The sequence below is a fragment of the Rasamsonia emersonii genome (assembly GCF_000968595.1).
Source record: "Rasamsonia emersonii CBS 393.64 chromosome Unknown ctg1118621760078, whole genome shotgun sequence".
Lineage (NCBI taxonomy): Eukaryota > Fungi > Ascomycota > Eurotiomycetes > Eurotiales > Trichocomaceae > Rasamsonia > Rasamsonia emersonii.
The window spans coordinates 30060-54259 of NW_013563209.1; the positions used below are offsets into that span (position 1 = coordinate 30060).

At 51.8% G+C, this 24200-nt stretch overlaps 7 protein-coding genes across 7 annotated transcripts; 3 read left to right on the top strand and 4 right to left on the bottom strand.

Moving 5' to 3' along the window:
* Positions 1-863: 863 nt before the first annotated feature.
* On the bottom strand, positions 864-8426 carry T310_3735 (PT repeat family protein; the record flags this gene model as incomplete). Its single annotated transcript, XM_013473398.1, has 8 exons — positions 864-882; positions 1155-1247; positions 1326-4801; positions 4884-6787; positions 6839-7232; positions 7294-7964; positions 8004-8232; positions 8388-8426. 8 exons carry the CDS (start codon positions 8424-8426, stop codon positions 864-866), a joined length of 6825 nt encoding a protein of 2274 aa, XP_013328852.1.
* A 1946-nt stretch (positions 8427-10372) lies between these two features.
* T310_3736 (uncharacterized protein) lies at positions 10373-11146 on the bottom strand (the record flags this gene model as incomplete). The annotated part of the gene is made up of 1 exon (XM_013473399.1): positions 10373-11146. One exon carries the CDS (start codon positions 11144-11146, stop codon positions 10373-10375), a length of 774 nt encoding a protein of 257 aa, XP_013328853.1.
* Positions 11147-14919: 3773 nt separating this feature from the next.
* T310_3737 (uncharacterized protein) lies at positions 14920-16003 on the top strand (the record flags this gene model as incomplete). The annotated part of the gene is made up of 3 exons (XM_013473400.1): positions 14920-15131; positions 15193-15622; positions 15692-16003. The coding sequence occupies 3 exons, from the start codon at positions 14920-14922 to the stop codon at positions 16001-16003; spliced, it is 954 nt and encodes a 317-aa protein (XP_013328854.1).
* A 719-nt stretch (positions 16004-16722) lies between these two features.
* T310_3738 (Cript family protein) lies at positions 16723-17173 on the top strand (the record flags this gene model as incomplete). The annotated part of the gene is made up of 2 exons (XM_013473401.1): positions 16723-17008; positions 17079-17173. The coding sequence occupies 2 exons, from the start codon at positions 16723-16725 to the stop codon at positions 17171-17173; spliced, it is 381 nt and encodes a 126-aa protein (XP_013328855.1).
* Positions 17174-18026: 853 nt separating this feature from the next.
* On the bottom strand, positions 18027-19595 carry T310_3739 (50S ribosomal subunit L30; the record flags this gene model as incomplete). The annotated part of the gene is made up of 4 exons (XM_013473402.1): positions 18027-18332; positions 18401-19070; positions 19172-19261; positions 19582-19595. 4 exons carry the CDS (start codon positions 19593-19595, stop codon positions 18027-18029), a joined length of 1080 nt encoding a protein of 359 aa, XP_013328856.1.
* A 166-nt stretch (positions 19596-19761) lies between these two features.
* T310_3740 (CAF1 family ribonuclease) lies at positions 19762-21733 on the bottom strand (the record flags this gene model as incomplete). Its single annotated transcript, XM_013473403.1, has 4 exons — positions 19762-20318; positions 20369-21008; positions 21064-21290; positions 21496-21733. 4 exons carry the CDS (start codon positions 21731-21733, stop codon positions 19762-19764), a joined length of 1662 nt encoding a protein of 553 aa, XP_013328857.1.
* Positions 21734-22357: 624 nt separating this feature from the next.
* On the top strand, positions 22358-23801 carry T310_3741 (uncharacterized protein; the record flags this gene model as incomplete). The annotated part of the gene is made up of 2 exons (XM_013473404.1): positions 22358-22830; positions 22892-23801. 2 exons carry the CDS (start codon positions 22358-22360, stop codon positions 23799-23801), a joined length of 1383 nt encoding a protein of 460 aa, XP_013328858.1.
* Between the last annotated feature and the right edge of the window lie 399 nt (positions 23802-24200).

Consider the following 24200-nt stretch of genomic DNA (forward strand, 5'->3'; position numbering starts at 1 on the left):
CGAAGTCGATCGATATCAACCTCGTGAACCATAACATAACTGGACGGAATCCCCCGCGCCCTCGAAAGGAAAGACCCTTTATTTTGTCGACAATGACATTGAAAAAAACGAAGAACATAGTGATACTACACAGTACGAATCTCTCGAAACCCGTTAGCAAGCGGAACACCTTCCCGATCTGCATATCACACCTATCTATCTATATATACCTCAGCCAACAGCAAAGATGCGATTATTACACTAGATTATATACAACAACAAACGAAAACTGCAGACAAGAAAGAAAAAAAATGAATATTGGTTGAGTGAGGGGAAGGAAGGCGAGCAGCAGCTAGTCACAAAGCACACGAAGCTGATTTAAATCTTCCTGACATGACAGGATTTCGACAAGGATACACAACGTTTTTTTTTCCCGGTACTGTAGTTAGTAATTAATTCCACTGATTTATTGAAAAGAAAGATATCTGGATAGATTAGACAGAAACGAACACGAACGACATTCTGATTTTTTTTTCCTGCAGACGACTGGAATGCACACAACTGTCCTGTCCCTGGAAGACTGACTTCGTCTGCCAGTCTCCAGATTTATGGCATGGAGACAGTTCCAGGGCAATTCGATTGACTTTGTCTACTACTGACTTGACTTGCCCAGACGAAGAAAGAATCAATCCATCCGCTTCTCGAGGATTAGTATCAATCGAATACTACGTACAGACACTACGCAATGCGTTCGATGGATACAGTGGGACCTTTTTTTAAATCGTCGTTGTTGAACGTCATAGATTCTCCTATCATATCATTCATATCATTCAATCATATCATCAATAAGACGCTCCATTAACTACAACGGTACGGTGAATCAATCAATCAATCTCATTCATTCTGGATAGGTATATTCAGTACACGAAGAAGAGAGAGTGGGGTGAGGAAAAGTTAATTAAAAAACGGAGGGAAAAAAAAGGAAATTCGTAAACAAAAGGCCACACGCGATATAGTTCTGGAGATACAGGAGTATTATAATAGCGGAGAGTATAGAGTCGAGTAGATATTGACAAACTTTCATCAAACATTCTTCTTGCTTCTGCTTCTGCTTCTGCTTCTTCTTCTTTGGGGGGTATATTTGGGGTATATGGTATTATCCACGCCAAACATACGCAATCAATGGAACAGCAATAATGGTCACGACTGCGACCAAGAAAAGCGTCCTGATGTATGTTAGTGTGCGAAGGCCAATAAAGGTTCTTCTTCTACAGGATAAAAATTATAGATATATATAGATACGAAACAAATCCAGTAGAAAGAACCCGAAATGGCAAATTTCTTACTGGGAACTTCTCCTGCGACGGAAGGGCGCAAAGAGACTGCCGAAAAGCGCCGTGAAGATCGTCCGGAAAATCACCTTCAGCCAATTGTCTGGTTTGGTCAACGATACCGACTTGATGGACCGTTCTCCGTTAGATCGTGCGTCTTCGTCAGGCTTAGGGCTGAGAAGAGCAGCAGCTTGGTTTTCGGCAGGTCCAGATGGAGTCTCCTCAACCGCCTTGGCTGGCTCTTCTGTCTCTGTGGACGGGCCGGCCTTGGACGTTTCCTGCTCTGTGCTGGCTTCGGGCTGCTTCGAAGTTTCGGCCCGTGGCTCATCGGACAGGAGCTGCAGGGTGGAGGTCGAATTGCCAAGCCGCTTGAGAAGCGCTTCGCGATCGCTGGCCAACATTCTCAGGTCTGGATCTGCTTCAGGCTCAGGCGTTGGCGGGTCTTGAACTGGAAGCGGCTCTTTGCTCTGAGCCGCATCGGACGAAACTTCAATTGCAGGAGCAGCAGGTGTTTCAGAAGGAACCGTCGGCTTTTCGACTTCTTTGGCCTTGACGGTTTCCGGCTCCACCGCAGACGGCGCTGGCTCAGAAGACGAAGTAGCCGCAGCTTCAAGAACAACTGCAACAGCTCCAGCAGCTTTCAAAGCATCTGTCAATTGCACCGCTGACTCGTCCTTCACTGGCTCATTCACCTCCTCGGGTTCGGGCTGAGCGGTGACATCTGCAGTCGAGCTCGAAGCTTCGACCTCTTCGACCACCTTTTCCTTAGTCTCGCTTTCGGCAGGATGCGGTTCCTCCACAGGAATCTGTTCATCATGAACAGGCGCAGCCTCGGGTGCTTTTTCAGGCTCAGGTTCGTCAATCGACTTCTCCGTAGTCTGCTGCTCAGCAGCAGAGTTCTGGGCATCAACAGTTTCAGTGACTGCCTTTTCAGCAACAGCAACCTCAGGCACCGGAGTCTCGTTGAGTTCAGCGTCTGCTTCCTTCGTCTCGGCTGTCTCAACAGCTTCAGCAGCGCCTGTTGAGGGGACTTCAGCCTCAGTGGCTGGCTGTCCCTCAGTGACCTCTTCCTTGACAGCAGCCTCCACCGGCTCGCCTTCCTCTGCAACCGCAGCAGCGGTTTCCGTTTCCACATCTGCCGGTGCTTTGTCTGTCACTTCATGTTCGGCAACTTCTTCAGGCTTCTCATCTTGCTCTTCCACAGGAGCCTCATTAGCCTTTGCAGGTGTGTCAGCCTCCTCCACAGGCGCCTCCACGGCAGGCTCGTTGCTGGATTCGATTGGTGTCTCCTCAACTGCCTGAGCTGGCGTTGCATCGGCTTCCGAAACTATAGCTTCTTGCTTTTCTTCCGGCTGAGGCGCATCGTCGGCCTTTTCCGTGACTGGCTCAGAGACATCTTCAGGCTTTGTCTCTTCCGTGGCGGCCTCAACAGGCTCGGCCTCGACCTCGACGTTTTCGGACTCCTGCTGGCCAACAGCGGCTTCCTCTGTGGGAGCTTCAGATGGTTTAGCTGGCTCTTCCACAGCGACGTCTTCGGCTTTCTCTTCAGAGCCCACTTCCTTAGTGTCAGGTTCTGCTACCTCAGGCTCAACTTCCGCAGCAGAGCTTTCAACTGCTGCGTCTGGGGCAGCCGTAGTCTCTTCAACTGCGGGAGACACATCTTCAGTTGGTTCAGCCGGCTGAGGCTCCGTTGGTGCTTCTGTCTTCTCAACTTCGGCACCGTTATCTTGAGAAGGCTCCTCAGCTTTCACTGACTCCACCTGTTCCTCGGATTCTACTGTCTGTGATGGTTCCGTCTCCGCAGATGCCGTTGGCTCTTCTGGCTCTTGAGATTCTGCGGGCTGTGCTTGCTCTTGGGGCTCTACTGGTTCTGCCGGTTGTTCCTCAGCCGTTGCTGGCTCTGCGGGAGGCTCAGCTGGTTCTTCCTTGAGCTCCTCCTGCGCAGGCTCCTCAGTCGCCGTCTCCACAGGTTCTGCAGGCGCTTCTTCGGTCTCTCCGGTTTCCTCGGACTTCTCATGTTCCGTAGGCACTGGCTCTGCAGGTTGCTCAGGTTCGGCAGGCACTTCCTTGGACTCTGCAGGAGCTTCCTCAGACTCTGCCGGCTCTGTAGGTGCTTCTTTGTCCTCTGTAGATTCTGCGGGAACAGCAGCTTCCTCAAGCTTCTCGGATTCTGCAGGCGCTGTCTCCGCAGGTTCTGCAGGTGATTCTTCAGTCTTTGTAGTCTCCTCGGGCTCTGTAGGCACTGTTTCTGCGGTCTCTGTAGGAACTTCTTTTTCTTCGGTAGGTTCCGTAGGCGCTGTCTCCGCGGATTCTGCAGGGGCTTCTTCAGTCTCCTGAGGCTCCTCAGGCTTCTCAGACGCTACAGGAACTGTGTCTGCAGATTCAACAGGTTCTTCCTTGGTCTCTGCAGGAGCCTCCTCCGTCTCTGTAGGTTGTACGGGGGCTTCAGCCTCGGGAGCTTCTTCTGGCTTCTCAGGTTCTGCAGACACTGTTTCTGTAGTTTCTGTAGCTACTGCCTCTGGAGTTTCAGCAGGCTCCTCCTTAGTCTCCGCAGGAGCTTCCTCGGTCCCTGCAGGCTCATCGGGAGCTCCTTTGGCCTCCGCAGGTTCTGCCGGTACTGTTTCTGTAGTTTCGGCAGGTGCTTCCTCAGTCGCTGCAGGCTCTACAGGAGCTTCCTTGTCCTGGGTAGATTCCGCCGGTGTTTCTTCGGTCTCCGCAGGTTCCTCTGGCTTCTCGGAATCTGTAGGTACTGTCTCCGCAGTTTCTGCAGGTGCTTGCTCGGTCTCTGCGGGAGCTTCTTCGGCCGCTGCGGACTCCTCGGGCTTCTCAGGTTCAGTAGACTCATTCTCTGCAGACTCGACAGGTGCTTCCTGGCCCTCCGAAGATTCGGCAGGTTGCTCGGGTTCGACGGGCTGTGCTGCCTCCGTGACTGCTTCCTCGGAATCTGCCGGCTGTGGAGGTTGCTCAGATTCTGCTGGCTCCTCAGGCTCTACAGATTCCTCAGGCTTCTCTTGTTCCTGAGGCTCCGCAGGTTCCGCAGGCGCAGCTTCTTCAGGTTGTGTTTGCTCCTCAGGCTCTGCAGATTCCTCTGGCTTTTCTTGTTCCTGAGGCTCCGCAGGCGCTGCTTCCTCCTCAGGCGCTGCGGGTTCCTCAGACTGGGGCTGCTCCTCGGACGGTGCCTGCTCAGGTTCTGCTTGTTCTTCAGGCTGTGCTGGCTCTGTAGGCTCGGCTTGCTCAGGCTCTGCCTGTTGTTCAGATTGTGTAACCTGTGCTTGCTCTTCGGGCTCCGCTTTTTCCGGTTCAGCCTGCTCCTCAGAGTCCGCTGCTGGTTTCTCTTCCTCCACAGCCTCTGTGGATTCCACCGGCTCTACAGGCTCCGTCGGCTGGGCTGGCTTTTCGGATTCCTCAGACTTAGTTGGCTCTACGTTCTCAGCCTCAGCCTCAGCCTCAGTGCCATCAGTCGTCTCAACAGGCTTCGTTTCGGTCTCAGTCTCCGTAGGCTTCTCGTCTCCACCAGCCGCTTCTCCAGAAGCTTCTTCGGCAGATTTTTTCCTCGGTTTGAGCAGGCTCCACCGTTTCTTCGGCCTTTTCTTCGGCGGCAGGAGCTCCTGCAACATCTTCAGCGGGTTTCTCAGCTGGTTCCTCTGGCTCGGTTGCATCAGTCGACTGATTAGGAGCAACCTCATCAGCAGGCTTTTCCTCAGCCTCGGCTAACGAAGCTTGCTCTTGGCCCTCGACGTTTTCCTCCGGAGCTGCGGCAGCCTCTGTCTCCTCAGCCACACTCTCGGCAGGTTTGCTCTCAGCCTCAGCCGGGACCGCGGTCTCGGTTGCTTCACCTTGGTCTTTCGAAGCGGTATCCTCGGGAGCGGAGGCATCCTGTTGGGTCTCAGTTTCGGTTGGCTCAGCTGACTCTCCCGATGCGGCCTTGTCTCCCTCGGCAGCTGTGTCTTCGACAGATTCCTCTGGCTGGGTCTGAAACTCGGGCACTGCGGTGTCGTCCGCAGGCGCTGCAGTGTCTGCAGTTTCCTCAACAGGCTCCGGCTTGTCAGTCACGGCTGAGGCCTCAGCATCTGCAGCAGCAGCTTCAGATGCCTCTGGCTTCTCGACGACGGAAGCTGGCTCCTCCTGTCCATCCTGCTGGGCCTCGGGGGCAGCATCGGCAGTTTCACTGGTGGTAGCAGGAACTGGCGCCTCGGAGGTATCCTTGTTGTCACCCTCTCCGGAGGCATCTTCACTTTCCTGCGCCACCGGTTCTTCAACCTTCTCTGCTGAGGCCTCATCCGATTCCGTCACTTCCTCCTTCTCTGCAGGAGTCGACTCGGAAGCCTCCTTTGTCTCGGCTTCTTCCGGTGCAGGTTCCACTGCTGACTCGGCTGCCTTACCGGCGGGATGTTCTTCACTTGCTTCCTCGACAGTTGCTGACTCTTCTTGGGGGGCGGCATCGGCGCTGGGGTCACTTTCAGTGGCCTTAACCTCTTCTGTCGCCGGCTCGTCCGTGGCTGGCTCGGCAGAGGGCTCATCTGCGTTAGATTCGGCGACCACAGGTGCACTTGACTCTTCCTCAGTCGGCTTCGCCTGCTCCTGCTCGTCTTCTTTAGTCTCCGGAGCCGCCTCGCCGTCAGCAGGTGCTGATTCAGCGGCATGCTCTGTTGGTTCGGCCGTCTCTCCAGACGAACCCTTGGGAGCCTTCGTCTCGTCTTCGGTAGACTGTTCCGCTGGCGCGGCGGATTCCGCGTGTGAGACTTGATCTGAGTCCGCTTCCTTATCTTCTGCAGCAGTCGGGGCAGGTTCGGCATCCTCCGTTGGCTGTGAGGCGTCAGCAGGAGCCGCTTCTTCTTCCTTTCCTTCAGCATCCTTTTCAGAGCTCTCTCCGGGAGCGTCAGGAGTGGCATTATTGGTATCCTCTGGAGCAGGGACATTGTCGTCGCTAGTCGCTTCAACTTCAGCAGGGGCTGTGGAGTCGTTCGTCGTGCCATTCTCTTTCTCTTCGACGTCGGCAGATTCATGAGCCTCAGAGCTGATGCCATTTTCTTTTCCAGCCTCCTCCTCTTTCACGGACTCCGTTGCAGCGGTATCTGTAGCCTCCGAAGGGGGTTCCGGCTTCTCGTTGACAGTCTCGACAGCATGGTCGTTTGCGGCGGCAGCGGCAGCAGGCTCTTCCGCTGTCTCACTTTCATGCGCGTTCGACTCGGGGGTATCATGGGCAATCCCATTTGCTTCTCCTGCACCATCTCCGTTCTGTACCGCTGCTTCAGGGGTATCCTCAGCCTTTGATCCGTTCACGGCTTCTTCTCCTGCCTTCTCGGAGGGGATGTCCTTAGCCTCCGCCGTAGCATCCGAGACAGCTTCTGCCTCTGCATGGCCGTTGGTCGCAGCCTCAGCCTCCGTGATGGAGGGTTTTTCGTCAGAAACTACGGTAGACGGAGCGGTGGCGTCGACATTTAGGACGTTGTTGGTGGTCCCATCGTCATCCGTAACTACTAATGTGAGCACTCAGCTTGACGCCACGGCTGGGGGAAGCCACCTACCGGTCTCAGCCTTCTCGTCATGAAACCAGGAATCGGGCGAATCCAGACGGAATCTGTACTGATACTTTCCCGGTGGGATTTTCAATTCGCGAGAGAAGACATAGCCAGCGGCCGAGTCAGCCGAATCTTCTCCCGAAGGCACTGCAGGCTTGGGAGTCAGCTCGAGCGGCTCCCAAGCAGGATCGGAGAAAGTCCCCGCGACGAAAACAGAAGGGGTATCAGAGGGGCGATGGACGGAAATCGTAACAGTCTCTACTGTTCCATGAGCCATAACGTCGTAACGGTCGTTAAATACAAAACAAAACCAAAAACAACAACGCGCAAGCGGATTGAACTGGTTGAGAGTCCCTGTATGGCTCGTCGAGCTTGGACCAGGGGGAACGCAAGACAGGTGCTAGAAGTACAGAGGGGTAGGAAAACAGCTCCCCAGCTCAACAAGCAACAGGAAGGAATACAGCGCGAGGTGTGTTATTCACAATTGACAGAGGTGGTTGATGAGGCGAGGAGAAGAGGGCAGAGAGGAGGGGGAGGAGGAGAAAAGAAGCATCATGAGCAGCAGCAGCAGCAGCAGCACGAGGCGCGAAGGGCAAGCAATCAATAGTAGCTCTTAGTCTTGGGACCCTCGTCGGCGCAGCCGGCTCACCGCGGAGTGGACAGTGGATGGCACCATCGCTGGGGACCTCCGGACCCTCTCGCAGTGGGTAGCAGCAGCGGGGACCTTCTCGTTCGTTGTCACAGTGACAGGATGCTAGCGTCGACGCCAGGCTAGCGGAGTTTGGGTTAGCAAACGATAATCCAGCAAAATAATGAGTCGAATTATCGACGAGAGCGGGGACGCGGCCGTTGTTTTTCGTCGGACGGCAGGTCTCTACTCCGTAGGCAAAGTCACAAGTGGGATGAATCAGGGTATGATGTAGGAGGATGCTGATCGTGCGTTGGGCGGGCGCCGTCCAGACCAATCTCTCGTTCGCCGGCCGCTGCTTTGGGCGCCGTGCAGGCTTGCCATACTGCAGCCATCTTGCTCGGTACTGGGCAGTGGGCGGTGGTCTACATCTCTCTTTCTCTCTACAACCGCTCTCTCCGCGCAGATTGCGGTGAAGACTTTGTTCTGAATGCTGTGCGGACTCTGGTTACGAGTAGTCCGCCGTACCAGTCTAGGAAATACCAAAACACCGGCTCTTTTTTTTTCTTGCTTTTTTTTTTAATTGCTTTTGAGTTTCTACTCCGAAGGGAAAAGGTTGGAGGGGCTTGCCCGCCCGGCCGCTGGAGCTACGAGCTTTTCGAGGAAGGAAGGAGCGATCATCCATGGTCCATGCAACGCGCCTTCCCCACCCGCGCGCCCAATGTTCCTGACCGCACAATGCAGCATCCACACCGCCCTCGCCCACCGGACTCTGCCAGCCAAAACAAAACAAAAAAAGACACAGAACAAATGCCCACTGCAAGAAATCTGTCTCTTGCATAAGGCACAACTGTAACGGCCTCTACCGAAGCAATGGGAAGAGTCGACAGAGCATGTCGCTGTGGGGAGAGGTACATACATACATACATACTGTACGTACATGTACTCGACAGATATGATGCGCATGCTGTATGTCCTGCGCAGAGTGCATACATAAGTGTCCTTGGCTAGGAGGTCGAGTCCCGAGTCCGGAGTACCAAACCAAGGACATGCGTAGGTTGTTTGTGAGGGGGATTGCAGCCGTTCGTCATCCTCCATCCTATTATATGCAACACAAAGATTTCCTCCCAGCTACTGTCCAGTAGATAAGTGAGCCCAGAGCGCTGACCCGTTCGTTCCTCTGCTCGTTTATCCCACCTCGGGGTAGCTGGTAGCTACCTCCGATCTAGGTACTAGGTACAGGTACCTAAGGTACCTTACCTACCAAACCATCCAATTCAAATTGCATGATAAGAACAATCGACTGCACATACTCCAAACTAGATCCTAGAAAACAAGCTCTCCGTGGTCTGTCCATCTGTTGGTGATCTTCTCTCTCCCCTCCCCCTCTCCCCCTCCCCCAAACGCATTTCTTTCTGTCTTCTGTAGGGTGCTCTAAGGCACAAAAGTTGCCACGTACATACTCTCAAGGCTATACTCCTATCCTATCAGGGTGCGACAGTCTCATTAAAAAAGCTTGTTTTATGATAAGAAACCCGATATCTTGCCACCGGAAACCCTTTTCATATTGAAATTCTGAGTCATATAGCGGATAAATTGCCTTGCCATGGATGCCTGAGCTGAGCCTTATGGCAATAACAATGATAATGACGATGACAAGTCATTGATCGCATCGCATCGCATCACTGCTCCGTGACATCATCAAGGGCTGCCACCTCAGAGCAGAACCGGGCAACAAAAAAAAACCTGACTGAGGACAACATCGGGAATCAAATCGAATCGCAATCGTTCCGTGCCATCATCGCTCATCGCTCGTGATAATAACACACCAATGGTCGTTTTCCACGTCGAGGGGGCTGGGGGCCAGCAGGCAATGGCGAGGCGAGTCGAGGGCCATTACACCGCCTTGTTCGACACCTTTGTGCCTGACCGATGCCAGAGTAAGAATACTCTGTATGAGTCGTATCACATGACTTATCGCGTGACTGTCCCGTGACTGCTCGGCTGTGTGAGTCAGCAATTTAAGGTTTTCGAGAGACACCCGATGTGATTCGGCAGTCATCCAATCCCATCCGATGATCAACGATCCCCTTGCAGCAACTCCTTTAAACTACTAACCGACCCAGAAAGTGGAGATCAGCCCTTACCTGCGTGGCTCGCCCATGAGTATGACAGATCATGGCTGAGGAGCATACAGACAGACCACGCCAAACCTCAATTGCCTCTCTAGATAAATAGATCCATATTGGAAACTTAAACACCGGGAGAAAACGAGGCAGAAATCCCACCATACGAACAGGCTGGAAAGGAAGAGCCAGCTAGGGAACACAGAGCATGCGATCCAAAGACGTGTTACCCACATGATACCAATACATCGGTAGAAATAATTTCCTATTGAACACGATTGTGCCGTTTCCCTTTGCCCTTGACGTTGTTGGATCAGACACCAAAAAATCTGGCCGGTATGAAGGAAGATGAAACCAGGAGAAAAGAAGAAAGAGAAGTTTCAAGTCCAAGCGCATGTATTCACCCGAGAGGTGGTAGTACAAGGAGCACATGGTGTCCGACTGAAAGCAGATCAGAAAACGGCCGTCTCGATGAACCAACGCTAACCGCTCCTTCAGATACAGAGCGGACAGGATAGAAAATACAATTGAACCAGAAAATAAAGTCAAGAATCACCACAGTCACCACTATGTCATACGCGCCAAGGCGCAGTGCAAGGGGATATCAATCAGGAAAAGGTTAATATTTTCTCAAAGACAACATCGAAGAGAAAAAAAAAATTAATGTATATGGTAAGTCATCATCGTCATCACAGTTGATACAAGGTTTGCGAGAAAGGGGGGGGGGGGGGGGGGGGAACAAAGAAAAAAAGAACAAGGGAGAAAGGAGGTACGAGGTAGGACAAGTTAAAAAATTTCCAAATCCTCAAACTCTACCACCAGCTTATCACCAGTCCCGCCAGAGTCATCCGTTCGATACCCGTTCATCGACTCCCACATGGTACCGCCTCGTGCAATATTGGTCGGTCGGCTGGCGTACACGCCCACGTGGACACATTTGTCCTCGACCCCATAGAAAAACCAGGTCACTTCCCGCAGTTTCTTCCATGTGCTGCCTACCGCTCCCGGCGTCACCGCATATGGAGAGATCGACGGGATCTGGTACCAGATCCACAGCGAATGCCCGATCCTCTCAAGCTTGATGCGGAGCGAAGTAATCGCGGTGGGGAGATTGGGTAATGCCAGAGGTGACAAACACCAGTCCGCACCATCCGCGGTGGCGCTGACGGACGATGCGTTGACCGTGCCGGAAGAGAATTCCATTCCCGCCTTCACCCATTTACAGCTGTTCGATGATGGTTGATCCCAGCCGCCTCGACCAGAGCGAAGGTTCGACGCATCTGACGGTAACGACTGACCGGGTGCAGCCCCGGCAAAGATGACCAGGCCCCCTTGGTCCCATTCCATCTCCCAGTCGGCGCTGACCGTGACCTCAGCCACCACAAACGGACGACGTAACGAGGTGAACACAATCGGAGCAGTGGACGTATCCCCATTGGGAGGTTTTCTCCACAGGTCCGTATTCGGACCTGCGGCGAGAGTGAAATAGTCCATGCATGGTGGCAGAGAGAAAGTGGAAGGCAGGTTCAAAGCCGTGAATGATGATGGATCTGGCGGCATTCTGGACAGCTCAGAAGATCAAAACGTGATATCCTCCCGCCCTGGGATCGGCAATGGCCCCCCACTATACCGCAGAAAGCAAAGCGTCAGGGACGGGCGACTTCCAGTGTTGAAGAATTAGCTTGCGAAACACGCGTCGCGAAGATGCAGTCTGCGCGAGAAGCTGAAGAAACTAGACGCGACTCCGATCGAGACGCGACAAGGCTGCTCTCCAGCAAGAGGTTATTCTGCGGCTCAAACAGTCATCAAATGATCAAGTAAGCCTCACAGAAACCCTTGGCGCACGTCCGGGCCGGGTCAGGGATCCAGCAGGAAAGATTAGTGTATAAAAGTGAGGCTGCTGCCGACAATACGAGACAGGAGGAAAGCGACACGACCGCCTTCACCACCGGGACTGCGGATGACAACTAGATTGGATTATTCATCCAAGGGAAAATGCGGAGAAGACGTCGGATAGGAAGAATGGCGTTCAAGGCCACCCAGGGGGCAGAAGCCACTGTCGAAAACGGAAGGCTTCGGTTGGGTTGGGGCACACGCCTAGGAGACCCGATGCGGCAGGAGCAGACCCAGCCGGACGAGGGCCGACGGTGGCGGAGCGGAAAGGGAGAAGCCCGCGACGATGAGATCAGATCAGATCAGATGGGATGAGATGAGATGAGATGGCCTCTGCAGGAAGAGCAGTACCCCGTAGGCGGTTCTAGGAAGAATAAGATGGCAGCGTCTTAAATAAATAGCAGACATCCACGCCCTCTCTTAAGTAACACATACCACGCTGCTTTAGATGGACAGACACCAAGACAGGCGGGATACAGAAGAAGCAGGGACTTGGATACAGACTCCGATCTTTAAATCCCATGGCTGGTGGCTCTTAGGGGGGTGCTTTTCTTTTTCTGTGATTTTGGCGGCCAGGATATACAGCACGCGTTCCCAGCGGTCCGGGGGCCGCATCCGTCCATCAGTGGCGTGCGCAGGCCCGATACAACGCCGCCGAGAGCGGGAGCAGAAACCAAAGGAACAGATCCCGAGGACAGGAACGACGGAGATCTGTGTCGCTGAGACTGTCGAATCTGGCCTGGGATTTGCCGTCGACGACACATGCCAGCTGAAAAAGAACGTGGAACCTCAAGACGGGCGCCCCTTATTTGCACGCATTTGCCACAGGCTTAGTCCCCGCTTGCACAGCCGCCAGCCGCAATGGCAACGAAAATGTCGACTTCGTGACTGCATCGCCGTCATCCATTATGCTGGTTCTGGTTATCCTATGTTTTCTTTGTTTTCTTTGTTGTTTACTGCAAAAGAGTTGACCCCCACTCGTCGACCATGTCCGGCTTCCAGGGTCGCACACATTCCGGGGTTCGTTCCTTTGTTCTGGCCTGCACCACGCTCTCTTTGACTGGGTAATCCCTCATGGCATAGTCTCACAGCACTGACCGTCAGTCCCCTTTGCAATCGAACGTTGCATAAGTCCTTATTGCATAGCATATTATACTGGCATTAAGAACCTGGCGTAGCCTGGTAGTAGTTGTTGAAACTAGCGCTGCCATCAGCGACCTCGGAGTATCCGAGTCTTGCGCACAATTAGCGAGTAGCGTCCTGCCAGAGCCGATTCTCCTTATGAGCCGACCGTCGAATATCTTGTCGTGTCGGTCCACCTTTGTTTATGGCTTTATCATCTGAAATCACCATCGGTAACGCGCTAGGATTCATTCGATGGCATCTCTCCTTCACTTTCTCCTGCCGATCTCAGTCGTGAAGACGGCTCGCTTTGATCTTGCGTCAGCTGAGACAGCGCTGCGTTTCGGCGTTCAGCCTGGCAGGTTAGTCATAGTGTTGCTCGCAAACCCGGTAGCCGGTTCCTGATCACCGCGCAGCATCATTGATGGATTTGGTCGATGCACCGGTTTAAAGGAGCACTATGCAAAAGCCCACGATGTAAGAAGCAGCAGGCTGGTCAAATAGTCATGCACGGTGAGGAGGCAGGGTACCTTTTGTTTTAAGCGCGTGCGACGGATCGATCCTCCGGTGGATCCCGTTGTTTTCGACAAGCGACTTGATATGCGACGCCAACCGGCATTGGCTGAGGCGAGCTCTTTCATGTCGTGGCGGCGCCCAGTCCCATGCTTGTCTTTAGCAACACCAAGGGAGTCCCCAGATCGGAGAAGATAATGGTGTGGATTTAGCTCTGCATTGGTCTGCCGGTTCGGCTGCAGGCCACAGGGATCAGATCACCGACTACCAGATTGGGGTCATTGCGAACTCGCCGCATCTGATTTCTCTGCGGCCATCGCAACAAGGCGGACAGCCATGCGGCGCATTGCTCATCCAGCTGAGTGGATTGAGGATGAATGGAGACCCGCTCCATTCCCATTCAGCAGTTGTCCAAGAGTCTAGGTAGACAATCGATCGGCTGTGGGTAATCGAGATCGTGAGAACCAAAAGGGGAAGTCCAGCTCTTCCCGTGACTATCACGTTACGGAGTACTGCGAACCAGAGCCCACAGAGAGCGGTGGCAAGAGAGTCCTGGCCCATGTGGCCATTCTTCAGCTCAACACCGCGAGGCATGGATATTTTTAGCATCCCAAACCAGGCTGCATGACGTAGATTGAGTTCTTGCTTGTCTTGTCGCAGTTAAGCTTCCATGACATCACCTTGCTGAGTTCAGGTTGTCTTTCTAAGCCCGGGATGAAATACAGTATTTTTATGAAACCCATCTAACCATTGTGTTTACAATTAGGTATGGACATACAGTACATACCTACTGGAGATTCAGATATCCCTAATAGGAAATGTAACAGCGCTCGAGTCTGTGATAGTAAGGCCTTAGTCTTACTTGATCTTGAAAGAAGTAGAGCACTCGTATAAAACATGTCATGATCACAAACACATCAAAGGACAGTGTTCTTGATCAGCGGTTTTTCTCGCCGTTGGTGACACAACCGTAGTGTTGATAAGTATCTTTGAACTGTTTATAAGTCTGAATTATTCATCTTAGCAGCAGAGAGGATTCGCAAGGTAAATTGACTGCATTCATGGAATTGGAACTTATCGAGATATCAGTTGTCATGCTTCGTTGCTTTCTTTTTTTTATTTTTCCCTCTTGAAATATTCTATACTGGACGTGATGCGACAAGCTGCACACAGTCATACGCTTTTGATATTGATGTCGGGTATCTTGTCCGGAATAGGGATCGTCCAATCAAAGGCAATGGATGGCGTGGCTCCGCAACATTGCAATCACCTTCCACTTGTGGTTGGGGATAGCGTGATGACCGGCTGGATCTCCCCGCATCCATGGATACCTGCAGTGGCAGGACTGGTAGTGCAGGACATGGAGGAAGTGGGAGAGATTTGAATTCAACTGTTATCTAACTGCAAGCACGCGCATCTGACACCACTATAATCAGTCCAGTCGCGGTGCCAAATGAGAGTGAACCACTCCCATCTCCAAGTCGTGCTTTGATATCCTAGCAAGGTTTGGCGCCGAGAAACGCCCCTCCCGTACGGACAACTCGGATCCAATCTTCCCAAAGCCGACTGATGGCCTTGCTCTGACCTTACTGCAGCTTCATAGTTCTTTCAGAACCTCGAATTGAATCTTACCAGCATTCGATACCGACGCTGAGGCCCATCGTCACGTCTCCGTTGCAGGCCTTTTGACCTGGTCTCACAGATTATTTGGCAAGGACGTTGGCAGGAACGCGATGCGGTAGTCTTCCTGCCAGATCTTCAAATCGACGACAAGAACAACCCATCACACACACTTGCAGAGCGCAATGGGGCCTTCTCCGTGGAGAATGCCATACTACTTCGGCTCTCCCACCACGGAGATTCATCGAACCTGGATCGTCGCCCTTGTCTTCGAGTTTATATACTTCCTTGCCCTGCTCGGGTTCCTGGGCTTCTTGATGAGGAAAAAGCCGGCCAGGAATGCCCAAAACAAGATTCCCTTCGTGTCTGTTCTGTCCTCGCTAGCGACTAACGCACTGTGAGTACCCTGTTCAAAGCAATTCCTGCATGAATATGAAGATTAATTGTCCTCCGTCCAGGGCCGCGTTTCTTTCCATCATCTCCCTCTTCTACAACGTATTGCAACACACGGCGACGCAGCGTTATGTCGTCTTGCTCATGATCCAAACGATATCCCAGATGGCCGCCTTTGTGCTGATGTTCTTTGTGTATTACCGCATTCTCTCCCACTACCTCGAGCGAATCCACGCCAGCACGGAACGACCCCTCTTGATGGATGCATTGCACTCCTTCATTCTGGGAATCTTGGCGATAATATCGGCAGTGAAGGCGATTCTCTACATGGTCGTCTTGGCTCAAAACGTCAACCACGCATACTCAGACGTGACCTCAACTTATCTGAACATATCCGCCTCCCAGGAGATCATCTACTGGCTAGCCTCACTTGAAATTGTTGGATGTGCCGCGTTCGTGATGTTCAAAGCAAAAAGCTTTGAGCTGAGTCGCCGGGTAAGTGTAGCATGCCACCAGGGTTCCATTGCCGTGCGCAAGGACTGACCTTAAGCTTGTGACGCATAGAGCGGGCTTGCGTGGATCTTTCTCGGAAGTCTGTTTTTCTATGGTGTGCACTTCTTCTATGCCATTATTGCCATTCGATACAACCTTGAGATGGTCGAAACACCGTCTAGCTTGACTGGCGGAGTCCCAACGATCATCTTCGCAATCTGCGTTCTAGGAGCGTATGCGGGCATTTCTGTCTCCTGCATGCAGTTATATAAGAGGAGCTATCCGCCGACGGTGTCCCAGCCGATCCCCCTTGAGAGCCTAGTCACCAAGCCTTCTGTCAGCACATCCGTGGTGGCGGGTTCAACAAGCCGTGCCACTCCATGAGTTTAATTCGACAGAATTGGGCTGTACAGTCCAGTTTATGTGTTACGGCCTGTATTATTTTATGACCGACAGAAGGTCCTGGTTATGCTTTTTGCATCATTGCAGGTGGAAGCATTCATGACCTATGCACTGTATATACATACACGTACTGTACATACATAATTGTGAAATGAAAGGTATATACGAGAATCTGAAATTATGACTCTGAACATTGCATTTAAAATGGGAATAATATTCGTCTAAAGTGGATGGAAAATGTCTGTAGCTGATAGTGGACTATTTTTACGGGTGGAGGCCTCGATCGGATCTTGGCGTGATTGGTCCGCCCAGCCTGCTGTGGCGCATTGGCATCTCTATCTCAGCTCCATCGCAACCTCATCTCGCCTCCCTCCCAACTCCAAGCAACGACCATCCGTAATCGCTTGCCTTATCAATCACGAGATACGCGAGATACCCTTTCTCTGATTGTCTGTTAATGATTATTTCTTGAATTAAACTCTGTGTTGAGGTGTGTCTTTCTCTTCTAGTTTCGCTCAGAATCCATCCTCGTCTTGCCACCGTTATTATCAATCAGCGGGCGCAAGGTATCCTGGATACACCTTCAACAAGTCCCGCCACCGGTGCAGTCCGGTATATAAACAACACAGACATCCTCAATCAACGTCACTAGTATCAACAAGCAAAACATAAGAAAATACCTAATCGACCAGCTTTTAAAAATGGTCTGCGCCAAGTGCCAAAAGAAGCTCCAAAAGACGGAGCTGGTCACGCCGGGCGTCAAACGCAAGACAGACATGTACTACGGCTCGCCGTCCAGCACGCTGGGAGCCGGCGGCGACGCCAAAGCGAAGCCCACGCTGGGGAACACGGGCGTGAGCAAGAACAAGCTCCTCAGCCAGAAGGCGAAGAATCCGTACGCGGCGTACTCGTCGTCGTGCGAGGTGTGCAAGACCAAGACTGAGCAGGGGAGGAAGTACTGCCAGCGATGTGCGTATCAGCGGAATGGTATGTCGTCACCCTTTCATACAATTCTTGATTCTTTTCATCGAGAGCAACTACTGACTTAGGGTTACAGCCTGCCCAATGTGCGGTAAGAGTCTAAATGCTGCGATTGCAAACGCGCCGAAGGATCAGCCCGTGATCCAGACGCAGAAGTTTAATACGAAATGATCTATAAACGTGCAATTAAAGGATCAAAAAGAAACGAGACTTCTTCTACGGTTACCATGCCTATCGACCGCCCTTCTCCGTTTAGCAGATGAGCGACGTGACCCTCCCTGATCTCGCAATCGGGGTTGAGGGCATGTTGCTTGCTGCTTAAAATTAAAGACTTGCTACTAATTCCGGCACCTAATCTGTACCTACCTTAGAAGTAACTCCCGTCCGTTTAAAGGATAATTCTAGGTCTTAGTGACTAGCACCGATCACGTGTGTTCCTTTATGGGGAGGATGTGTGATCGATCCATTGTCTAAGAACTCGAGATTAAATCCGATCTGGATGGCGGAAGGATGAGATAAAACACTCCTGTCAGAGTCACCTCTGATGTACATGTACATACATACATATCATTATCATATCATACCCAGAAATAATCAATCACGTCTTAGTGAGACTGGGATTCGTCAGGGTGATAATCCAAAGCAGTCATATCCTAGCTTGATACGCTACCGTCATTATAATGCCTAGTAAGAAAAACTACATATTCACTCTCTGAATCGATACCCATCGTTGTTACGGATATCGATCCACATACGGAGTAGAAGCGTTACGTGCTATATAAGAGGATAAGGATAGGGATATATTTGGTCTACCTACCTAGTTATACAAATATTCCTTACGAGTGACTAAAAAAAGGACAAATATTTCCCTGCTATACTACACATGAGAAGAACCATTTGAAAAAAAAAAGGAAATGTGACAATGTGACACGGATATCCATATCCATATCCATGTATCCACGCTCATGCATGCATGCCATGAATCCAATCCAATCCAATTAATTCAAGCCAAATCTTCGGATGATTACCGCTCTGAGAGCATGTTTTTGATGCTGCTATAGTACTGAGGCAGCACATACTTCGCAATCTCCTCCTTGGCCAGCCACTTGAAGTCTTTCAGATTCTGTTTGTTGGCCGTGAGGTCCGCCTGCCCGGCCATGATCCGACACTTCATGAAAAAGGTCTTCTCGCCCACTAGCAGCTGCTTCTTGGATGCTGGGTCCTGTCTGGGCTTCCTGAAGTTGTAGACATGGTGGCCAATCGGGTGGTGTCCGACAAACCAGGTGTTCATGTTGACGCCGGCAGCCTCTGCAAGAGTTCGTTCGGCAGCCTGTATGACAATAGTAAATTAGCTTATCAATTCACTCAAAAAAAAAGTTTCATGGCGACTAGACCCACCGTTCGAAGATTCTCCTGCAGTCCAACCGGAGAGCTGGGAAAGGACCAGTACCCCTCATTCGATTGCACAAGAAGGTACAGAGTCCGTTGCAGCAGCCGGTTCAGACTCCTCTCGTCACCCGTCTTGTCCGCTTCCGTCACTCGAGGAGCCGGCCTCTGGATCTCCTCCTTCTTGGTGCCATCCTCCGCGGCGTTACTGGTCGTGGTCTCGGCATCGCGAAGGAGCATCTCCATCTGGTGTTCCGGCTCCGACTCAACGGCGCCAACGAGGAGTTCGTCGTTCCACGCTTCTTTCGAGTACGCGTTGTATTTGCCAATGTCCCGCGCGGGCGTCTGCCGCTCTTTGATCTTGCGTTTCCAGTCCTCGTCGGCGGGAGTTCCTTTCTTGAAATAGAAGTATTTAGTGAACGGAAGGGCTAATCGCTCATTCAATCGTCTTTGGTACAAGAAGAATGCCTTCTCGAAAGGCGTCAGGTCGCGGGTGATCACGGGCGGACGGGAGAGGACCACTCCAGCCTTGATGGTGAAGGTCGGTTTCAGGCCAGGATTGGCGGACGACGGCGTAGGTTCTGCTGAGCCGGAAGACACAGGAGGCTGCGAAGAAGCCCCCTGCTGGGATTCCGCAGCCGCAACTGCATAATGGCGGCGACCAAGCGTCTCTTGACAGCTTCTGCACACCGCAGAGTCGAGCGTTGAAGGCCCTAACAAAAAAACAATTCAATCAGCACGGCCGCAACAAACCCGCGAATAAAACACACGGCAAATACGTACGCAATAGCGTTGCTATGCGCCTGACGCCATTGGATCCGGTCGACATCTCCCCGGCTTGGAGGGTGGACTTGTTCACAAACACGGGTATTCCTGTCGAGAAAAGTTCACAGCTCAACTCACGATTTCGACTCCCGACTCCGAGAGCGCGGGCGGACGCCAGAACAGCACTAAACCAGGACCGGTTAGCGCACGCGTGACTGCGACCGCTCTCAAAACCGCATCCTAACCATCTTTTTCTTCCTCCTCTTCTCCTCCCCAGCACCCATCCTTATCATCGCTGGGTTGTCAACTCCACAACCGGTCGATCATTAAGTGGTGCTCAGATCGAGCGTTTACATGCAGCCTGATTTCGCTAGCGGTACCTTCTTTTCCAAGGCGTACGGTTAGATAGCCGCTGCACACATTCCTACCTACGGTCAGCCATTACTGAAGGAGCAAATTATTTACAGTCAGACGCCGACTTTATTGTCCCTGTCTATAACTGGAAGAATCTATGCATCATCTGCCTCGGATTGAGGTCACGTAGTAGATTTTTTGGAGGCTGGCAGTCCCCCATCCTAGGGAGCTCCTAATACCCAATGAGATTGTAGTCACCGGGCCGGGGTCTTCTTCGGCCCAGCAGTGCTTCCAAGCACACAAACTCTTTCTTCAGTTCCAAACACGCGGAGCTTGTTCCCGTAGACATTCCAGAATGCCGATCCGAAACGAGGGATAAGTTCCCCATTCTTGATTTTTTGCGCGATATCGCCGTCCTCTTCTGTGCTTGAAAGGTCAGAACTGCGACCAATTTCTGTTTCATCAGAGTCAACAGTTTCAACAGTGTCAGTGAGAAGATCGAATTTGGTACGATGTGCAAATCTTGTCTCGGCCTTGGGGATTTTAGCAGGCTCCTGCCTCGGTGGCTCAAGGTGTTCCTGTACTTTCTCGCCTTTCCTCCCTGGCGTTTTGGAAATTTCGGGATGAAGCCCTTCGTGTGTGTCGATAGCTTTGATAGATGTAGGCTTGTGCTTGTCAACTTCGACACCAGAGTCTTCCTGGCATAGCTGGGCGGATAGCTTAATAAACACTTTCGCGGTGAGCATGCTGTCATAGCCTGCCTCATGGAACAGTTCCTGGCTTTCGTACTTGCTGTGCTGGGGATCGACGACTGAATGCTGTTGTCAGTGAGAGCTATGTCGCTGCAGAAGATCCACTAACCAATTTCCGGTTTCGTCTTCTCTTTCAAGGCGTCATTGATCTCTGCCAATGAAGAGCTTGGGATGATAGAGCCACACTCATGAGTAGCCATGTATTTCGTGTCGATGAGGATGGGAAACATCTCATGAACCATGTCCTGGAAATCCTCCACGCGCTCAGGAAGATTTCCGAAGAAGCATTGGCAGAAGTTGATGAGATCGAGAAAGAGGTTGTGGCCGACCAAAGTAGGTCTTCTGACTTTTAACCGCTGCTTGATACTCTCGGCAAATTCCTCCACGGCTTTTTCTTTCTTCATCCCTTTCAAATCCACCACGAGGTGTGAAAACGTTTTAGGATCTAGTTTTGATAAATCTCCCCCTGTCAGCGCTTCGGCAATCCATCTAAACCCCGTTTGTCGTAGAATCCGCTCTTCAGTCCGTCGCATCCTCTCCATTTTAACTGCTTCCTCGCGGACTTCATCATAGCGGATGATCTGGACAAAACCTGGCTTTCCAATGGTCACGAGAGAAGGGTATTCTGACTGGACGAGCTGGTGAACCAGCCTTTTCTGGAACCTATTCAGGACCGTCAATGGAGGATTCGATCCGCGAACTTTTTTCTCGCGAGCTGGAGGTGGAATGTTGAGATAATCATCTGCCCGCTGTGAATTCCCAAGTAAGTCTGTGATTACTGAGAGAGGGGAGCGGACCATATACCTTGCCCTTAGCAAGCCAAGCATCGATGGCTCGTCGAACAGTCCCAAGAAATTCCAGCGACTCCGTATCAGATTCTCGAACATCGATCAGAGATCTCTCAACCGCTCGGTCTTGTCTTTGCAATGCCTTGGCCATTGCCCGTTTCTCTTCGTCCCTCGAGATGTAGTAGACACCTTCTTCGAAAGGAGTCTGCAGGCGAAACTTGTTTGCCATCAAAAACTCGATCGCTAGAGCGGTGCAATGTTACTAAACAGAAGCCATCTAATTTTTAAAAGGAACGTTCATACCACTGCTCTGACAGGACCAGACTCGCTCTATCTCCAATCGTTGGTCGATGATGGGGCTAAGGTGGAAATTGTAGGGCTTGAGCGTATAAGTCCCTAAGTCACACTGAGTTCAGATAATTTTCATGACGGCAGCTGGGAGAGTAACCTGTTGCCACATCTTCATGTGCGATGGTGAGGCCGATCTGCAAGACCTGATATCTCTCCGCCGCCTCTTTGGTCTGAGCATAGCGTTCCTGGAGCGTCTGCATCCCGGTGTAAGGTGCTCCGCTTGAATGCGCAGGGATACCAGAAAGCTCCAGATCCATCGCCACAAATGAACAGGTGGTAAGGTCATGAAGAATATTGGCTAGATGAAAGGGAAAAGCATCCCGTGGGACATCCATTCTGCTTGTCAAGGCTGCAAATCTCTGTTTGCAAAGCAGACCCAAGTAAGATAAAATAACAGATGGAATGAAAATAAGTGAACATTCTCCTATACAGCACAGTACGGAAATGTTTGAGGCAGGCAAGGCATGGCGTTGGGGTGCTTGTGCTCAGAGGATAGCGGCAGCAGGCGCGACAGTCGGCAGCTTTACAGAGATTTATTTTGGTGGCGCTCTGGGACAGTAGCAAGTGAGAGAACCAAGAATGGATTTCTCATTGCCCAGTCAGCAGAATGACAATGAGCAGCGATGCTATTAATGAAGTCGTAAATCCATAACTTAGAAGTCAACAATACTGGGCATTCCGTGGCAATGACATCGCTTCTCCAGATTGTTGTTGCGACGGATCCGCAACCAACCCCGGACGGACACGATTAACTCGCCCGCCGAACCGAGGATAAGCACCGCCCAGGTTACCCGTTGGCGGCGCTAGCGGACGATGCTCTGCTGCCATTGCGTGTGACAATCATCATCGTCATCCTCCAACTATCTGCATTCTGTGCAGTCTTCATTAATTGGTGTCCTCGACCCGTCAATCTTCGGCTCTGAATCAATCGTCTTGACCACGGCCATCCATCTGGCGAAATGGCCGACGACGGGTCCCACCTCGCGACATCGCAGTCGCTAGCTTCCTCGACCTTGTCCTCTTCGACTTCCTCCCTCTCGACCTCGAAGCTCTGCTCTCAGACATACAAGACCGCCTCGCAGCTGTTCCTTACCCGCCGTCTCCAAGAATCCTTGGCTGCTTTGACCCCGATCATCACCGTTCCCGCGACACAGGATGACGAACGATACACGAATGGCGATGACGTCGCCTCAGCGGTTGCGCCAATTGCGACCGCTTCCAGTACCATGAGAATCAAGGTCTGGAACTTGTATATTACCTTGCTCAGCAATATCGTCGACTTGGGCCCAGAAGAGGGCAAGCAAGCTTTTGGCCAGAAGGAGTGGAAGGCACTGGTGAACAAAGTCCGAGACGGCGAAATATGGGAAGAGATCGTCCGGATTGGGTACCGAGGACTCGAAGGCTCAGTAGACGCAGATGTTGTGTATAACCTGTGAGTTGATTCCCTGTATCGAACTGCGCGATTCCTTCTGACGGACGGTTTGATCGTACAGAGCCACTTTACTATTGAACCACTCCCCGTCGCAGAAGCTCAACCAACAACGGCTAGAGACGTATCTCTCGGCTTCTGGTCAACCAGATCTGGATATCGCCGCCCATTTGCAGGACTCTCCGTCAGACTCACGGAGTCACCTGCCTCGTAATGGAGGAACAGATACCCCGAAGGATCTTACGGCGCGAGTCAAGATCATTGAACTTTTCACACTCCATGTGTTACCAAGAAACGAGGAGTGGGATTATGCGAGGGAATTCATCCGATTCAGTGAAGTCCTCGATGAGGAACGGAAGGATGTTTTTCTCCAGACCTTGGAGGGGCTCAAGGAGGAGAAGGAAAAGGGCAACCAGCGGGCTGCTGAACTGCAGCGTGAAAAGGAAGCGGAGCTCGAGCGTCAAATGCGGGAGGAGGAGCAGCGAAGAGCAGAGGCCGCCGCCGCTGCTGAGCGGCTGCAGCAGAACGGACACAAGCGAACCAGCAGTGAGGTGGACTATGGGATCGAAAAGAATCATCCAAACGGGGTGACCAAGAGCCGATCGTCGAAACAGGCCGACAAGCAGAGCACCACTGCCGGGAAGTCCATCCCTCCATCGGGACGGACGACATTCTCACCATCCCCACCACCCGGCTCATCGAAAAATGTCAAAAAGACGACAGGGAAGCCAGCAGCGCCTGTGACACGCCAGGTGCGTGCCTTGCTGAGTGCGCTGCAGAATCTCCTCCGGAACCTGGGCCAGAGTGTAGCAGGGAATCCCATGGCGTTCCTGCGCACGCTCCTCTTCATGCTAGGGATCATCATGGCCTTCAGCAGACAGGATGTGCGCGAACGGATACGAAAACTGACCAACACGAGCTGGCAGAAGGTCCGGGGGACGATCGGGATGGGAATGAAAGTTAGCTACATCTGAGATTGAAGTGAGACGGGGAAAAGGATTCGAAGAATGGTCTTTTTTTTTTGTTATTATTATTTTTTTTTCTACGTGAAAGTATTGGGGGCTATCAGGTGTAAATATTGCGTTTTTTCTTTCATCTTTTCTCTCGTGATTCTACTTCGTCGATGGGGTTCGCACTGCCGGGTCTATTGGGTAGATTTTTTCTTCAAGCACTGAGCAATGAACATGAATAGTATATATACTTGGATACACGAGTTCCTAGCATTTTCTCATGCACTTTGGCCTGTTCAAGGGATAGCTCCTTTCAAATCTTCTATATTAAGGACAGCGAATTGACCGGTATCCAGACCGGTCCTGTCTATTAGTATGAAATATGAGATATATAGTATAGATCGAATCGATGCTAAGAGTCAG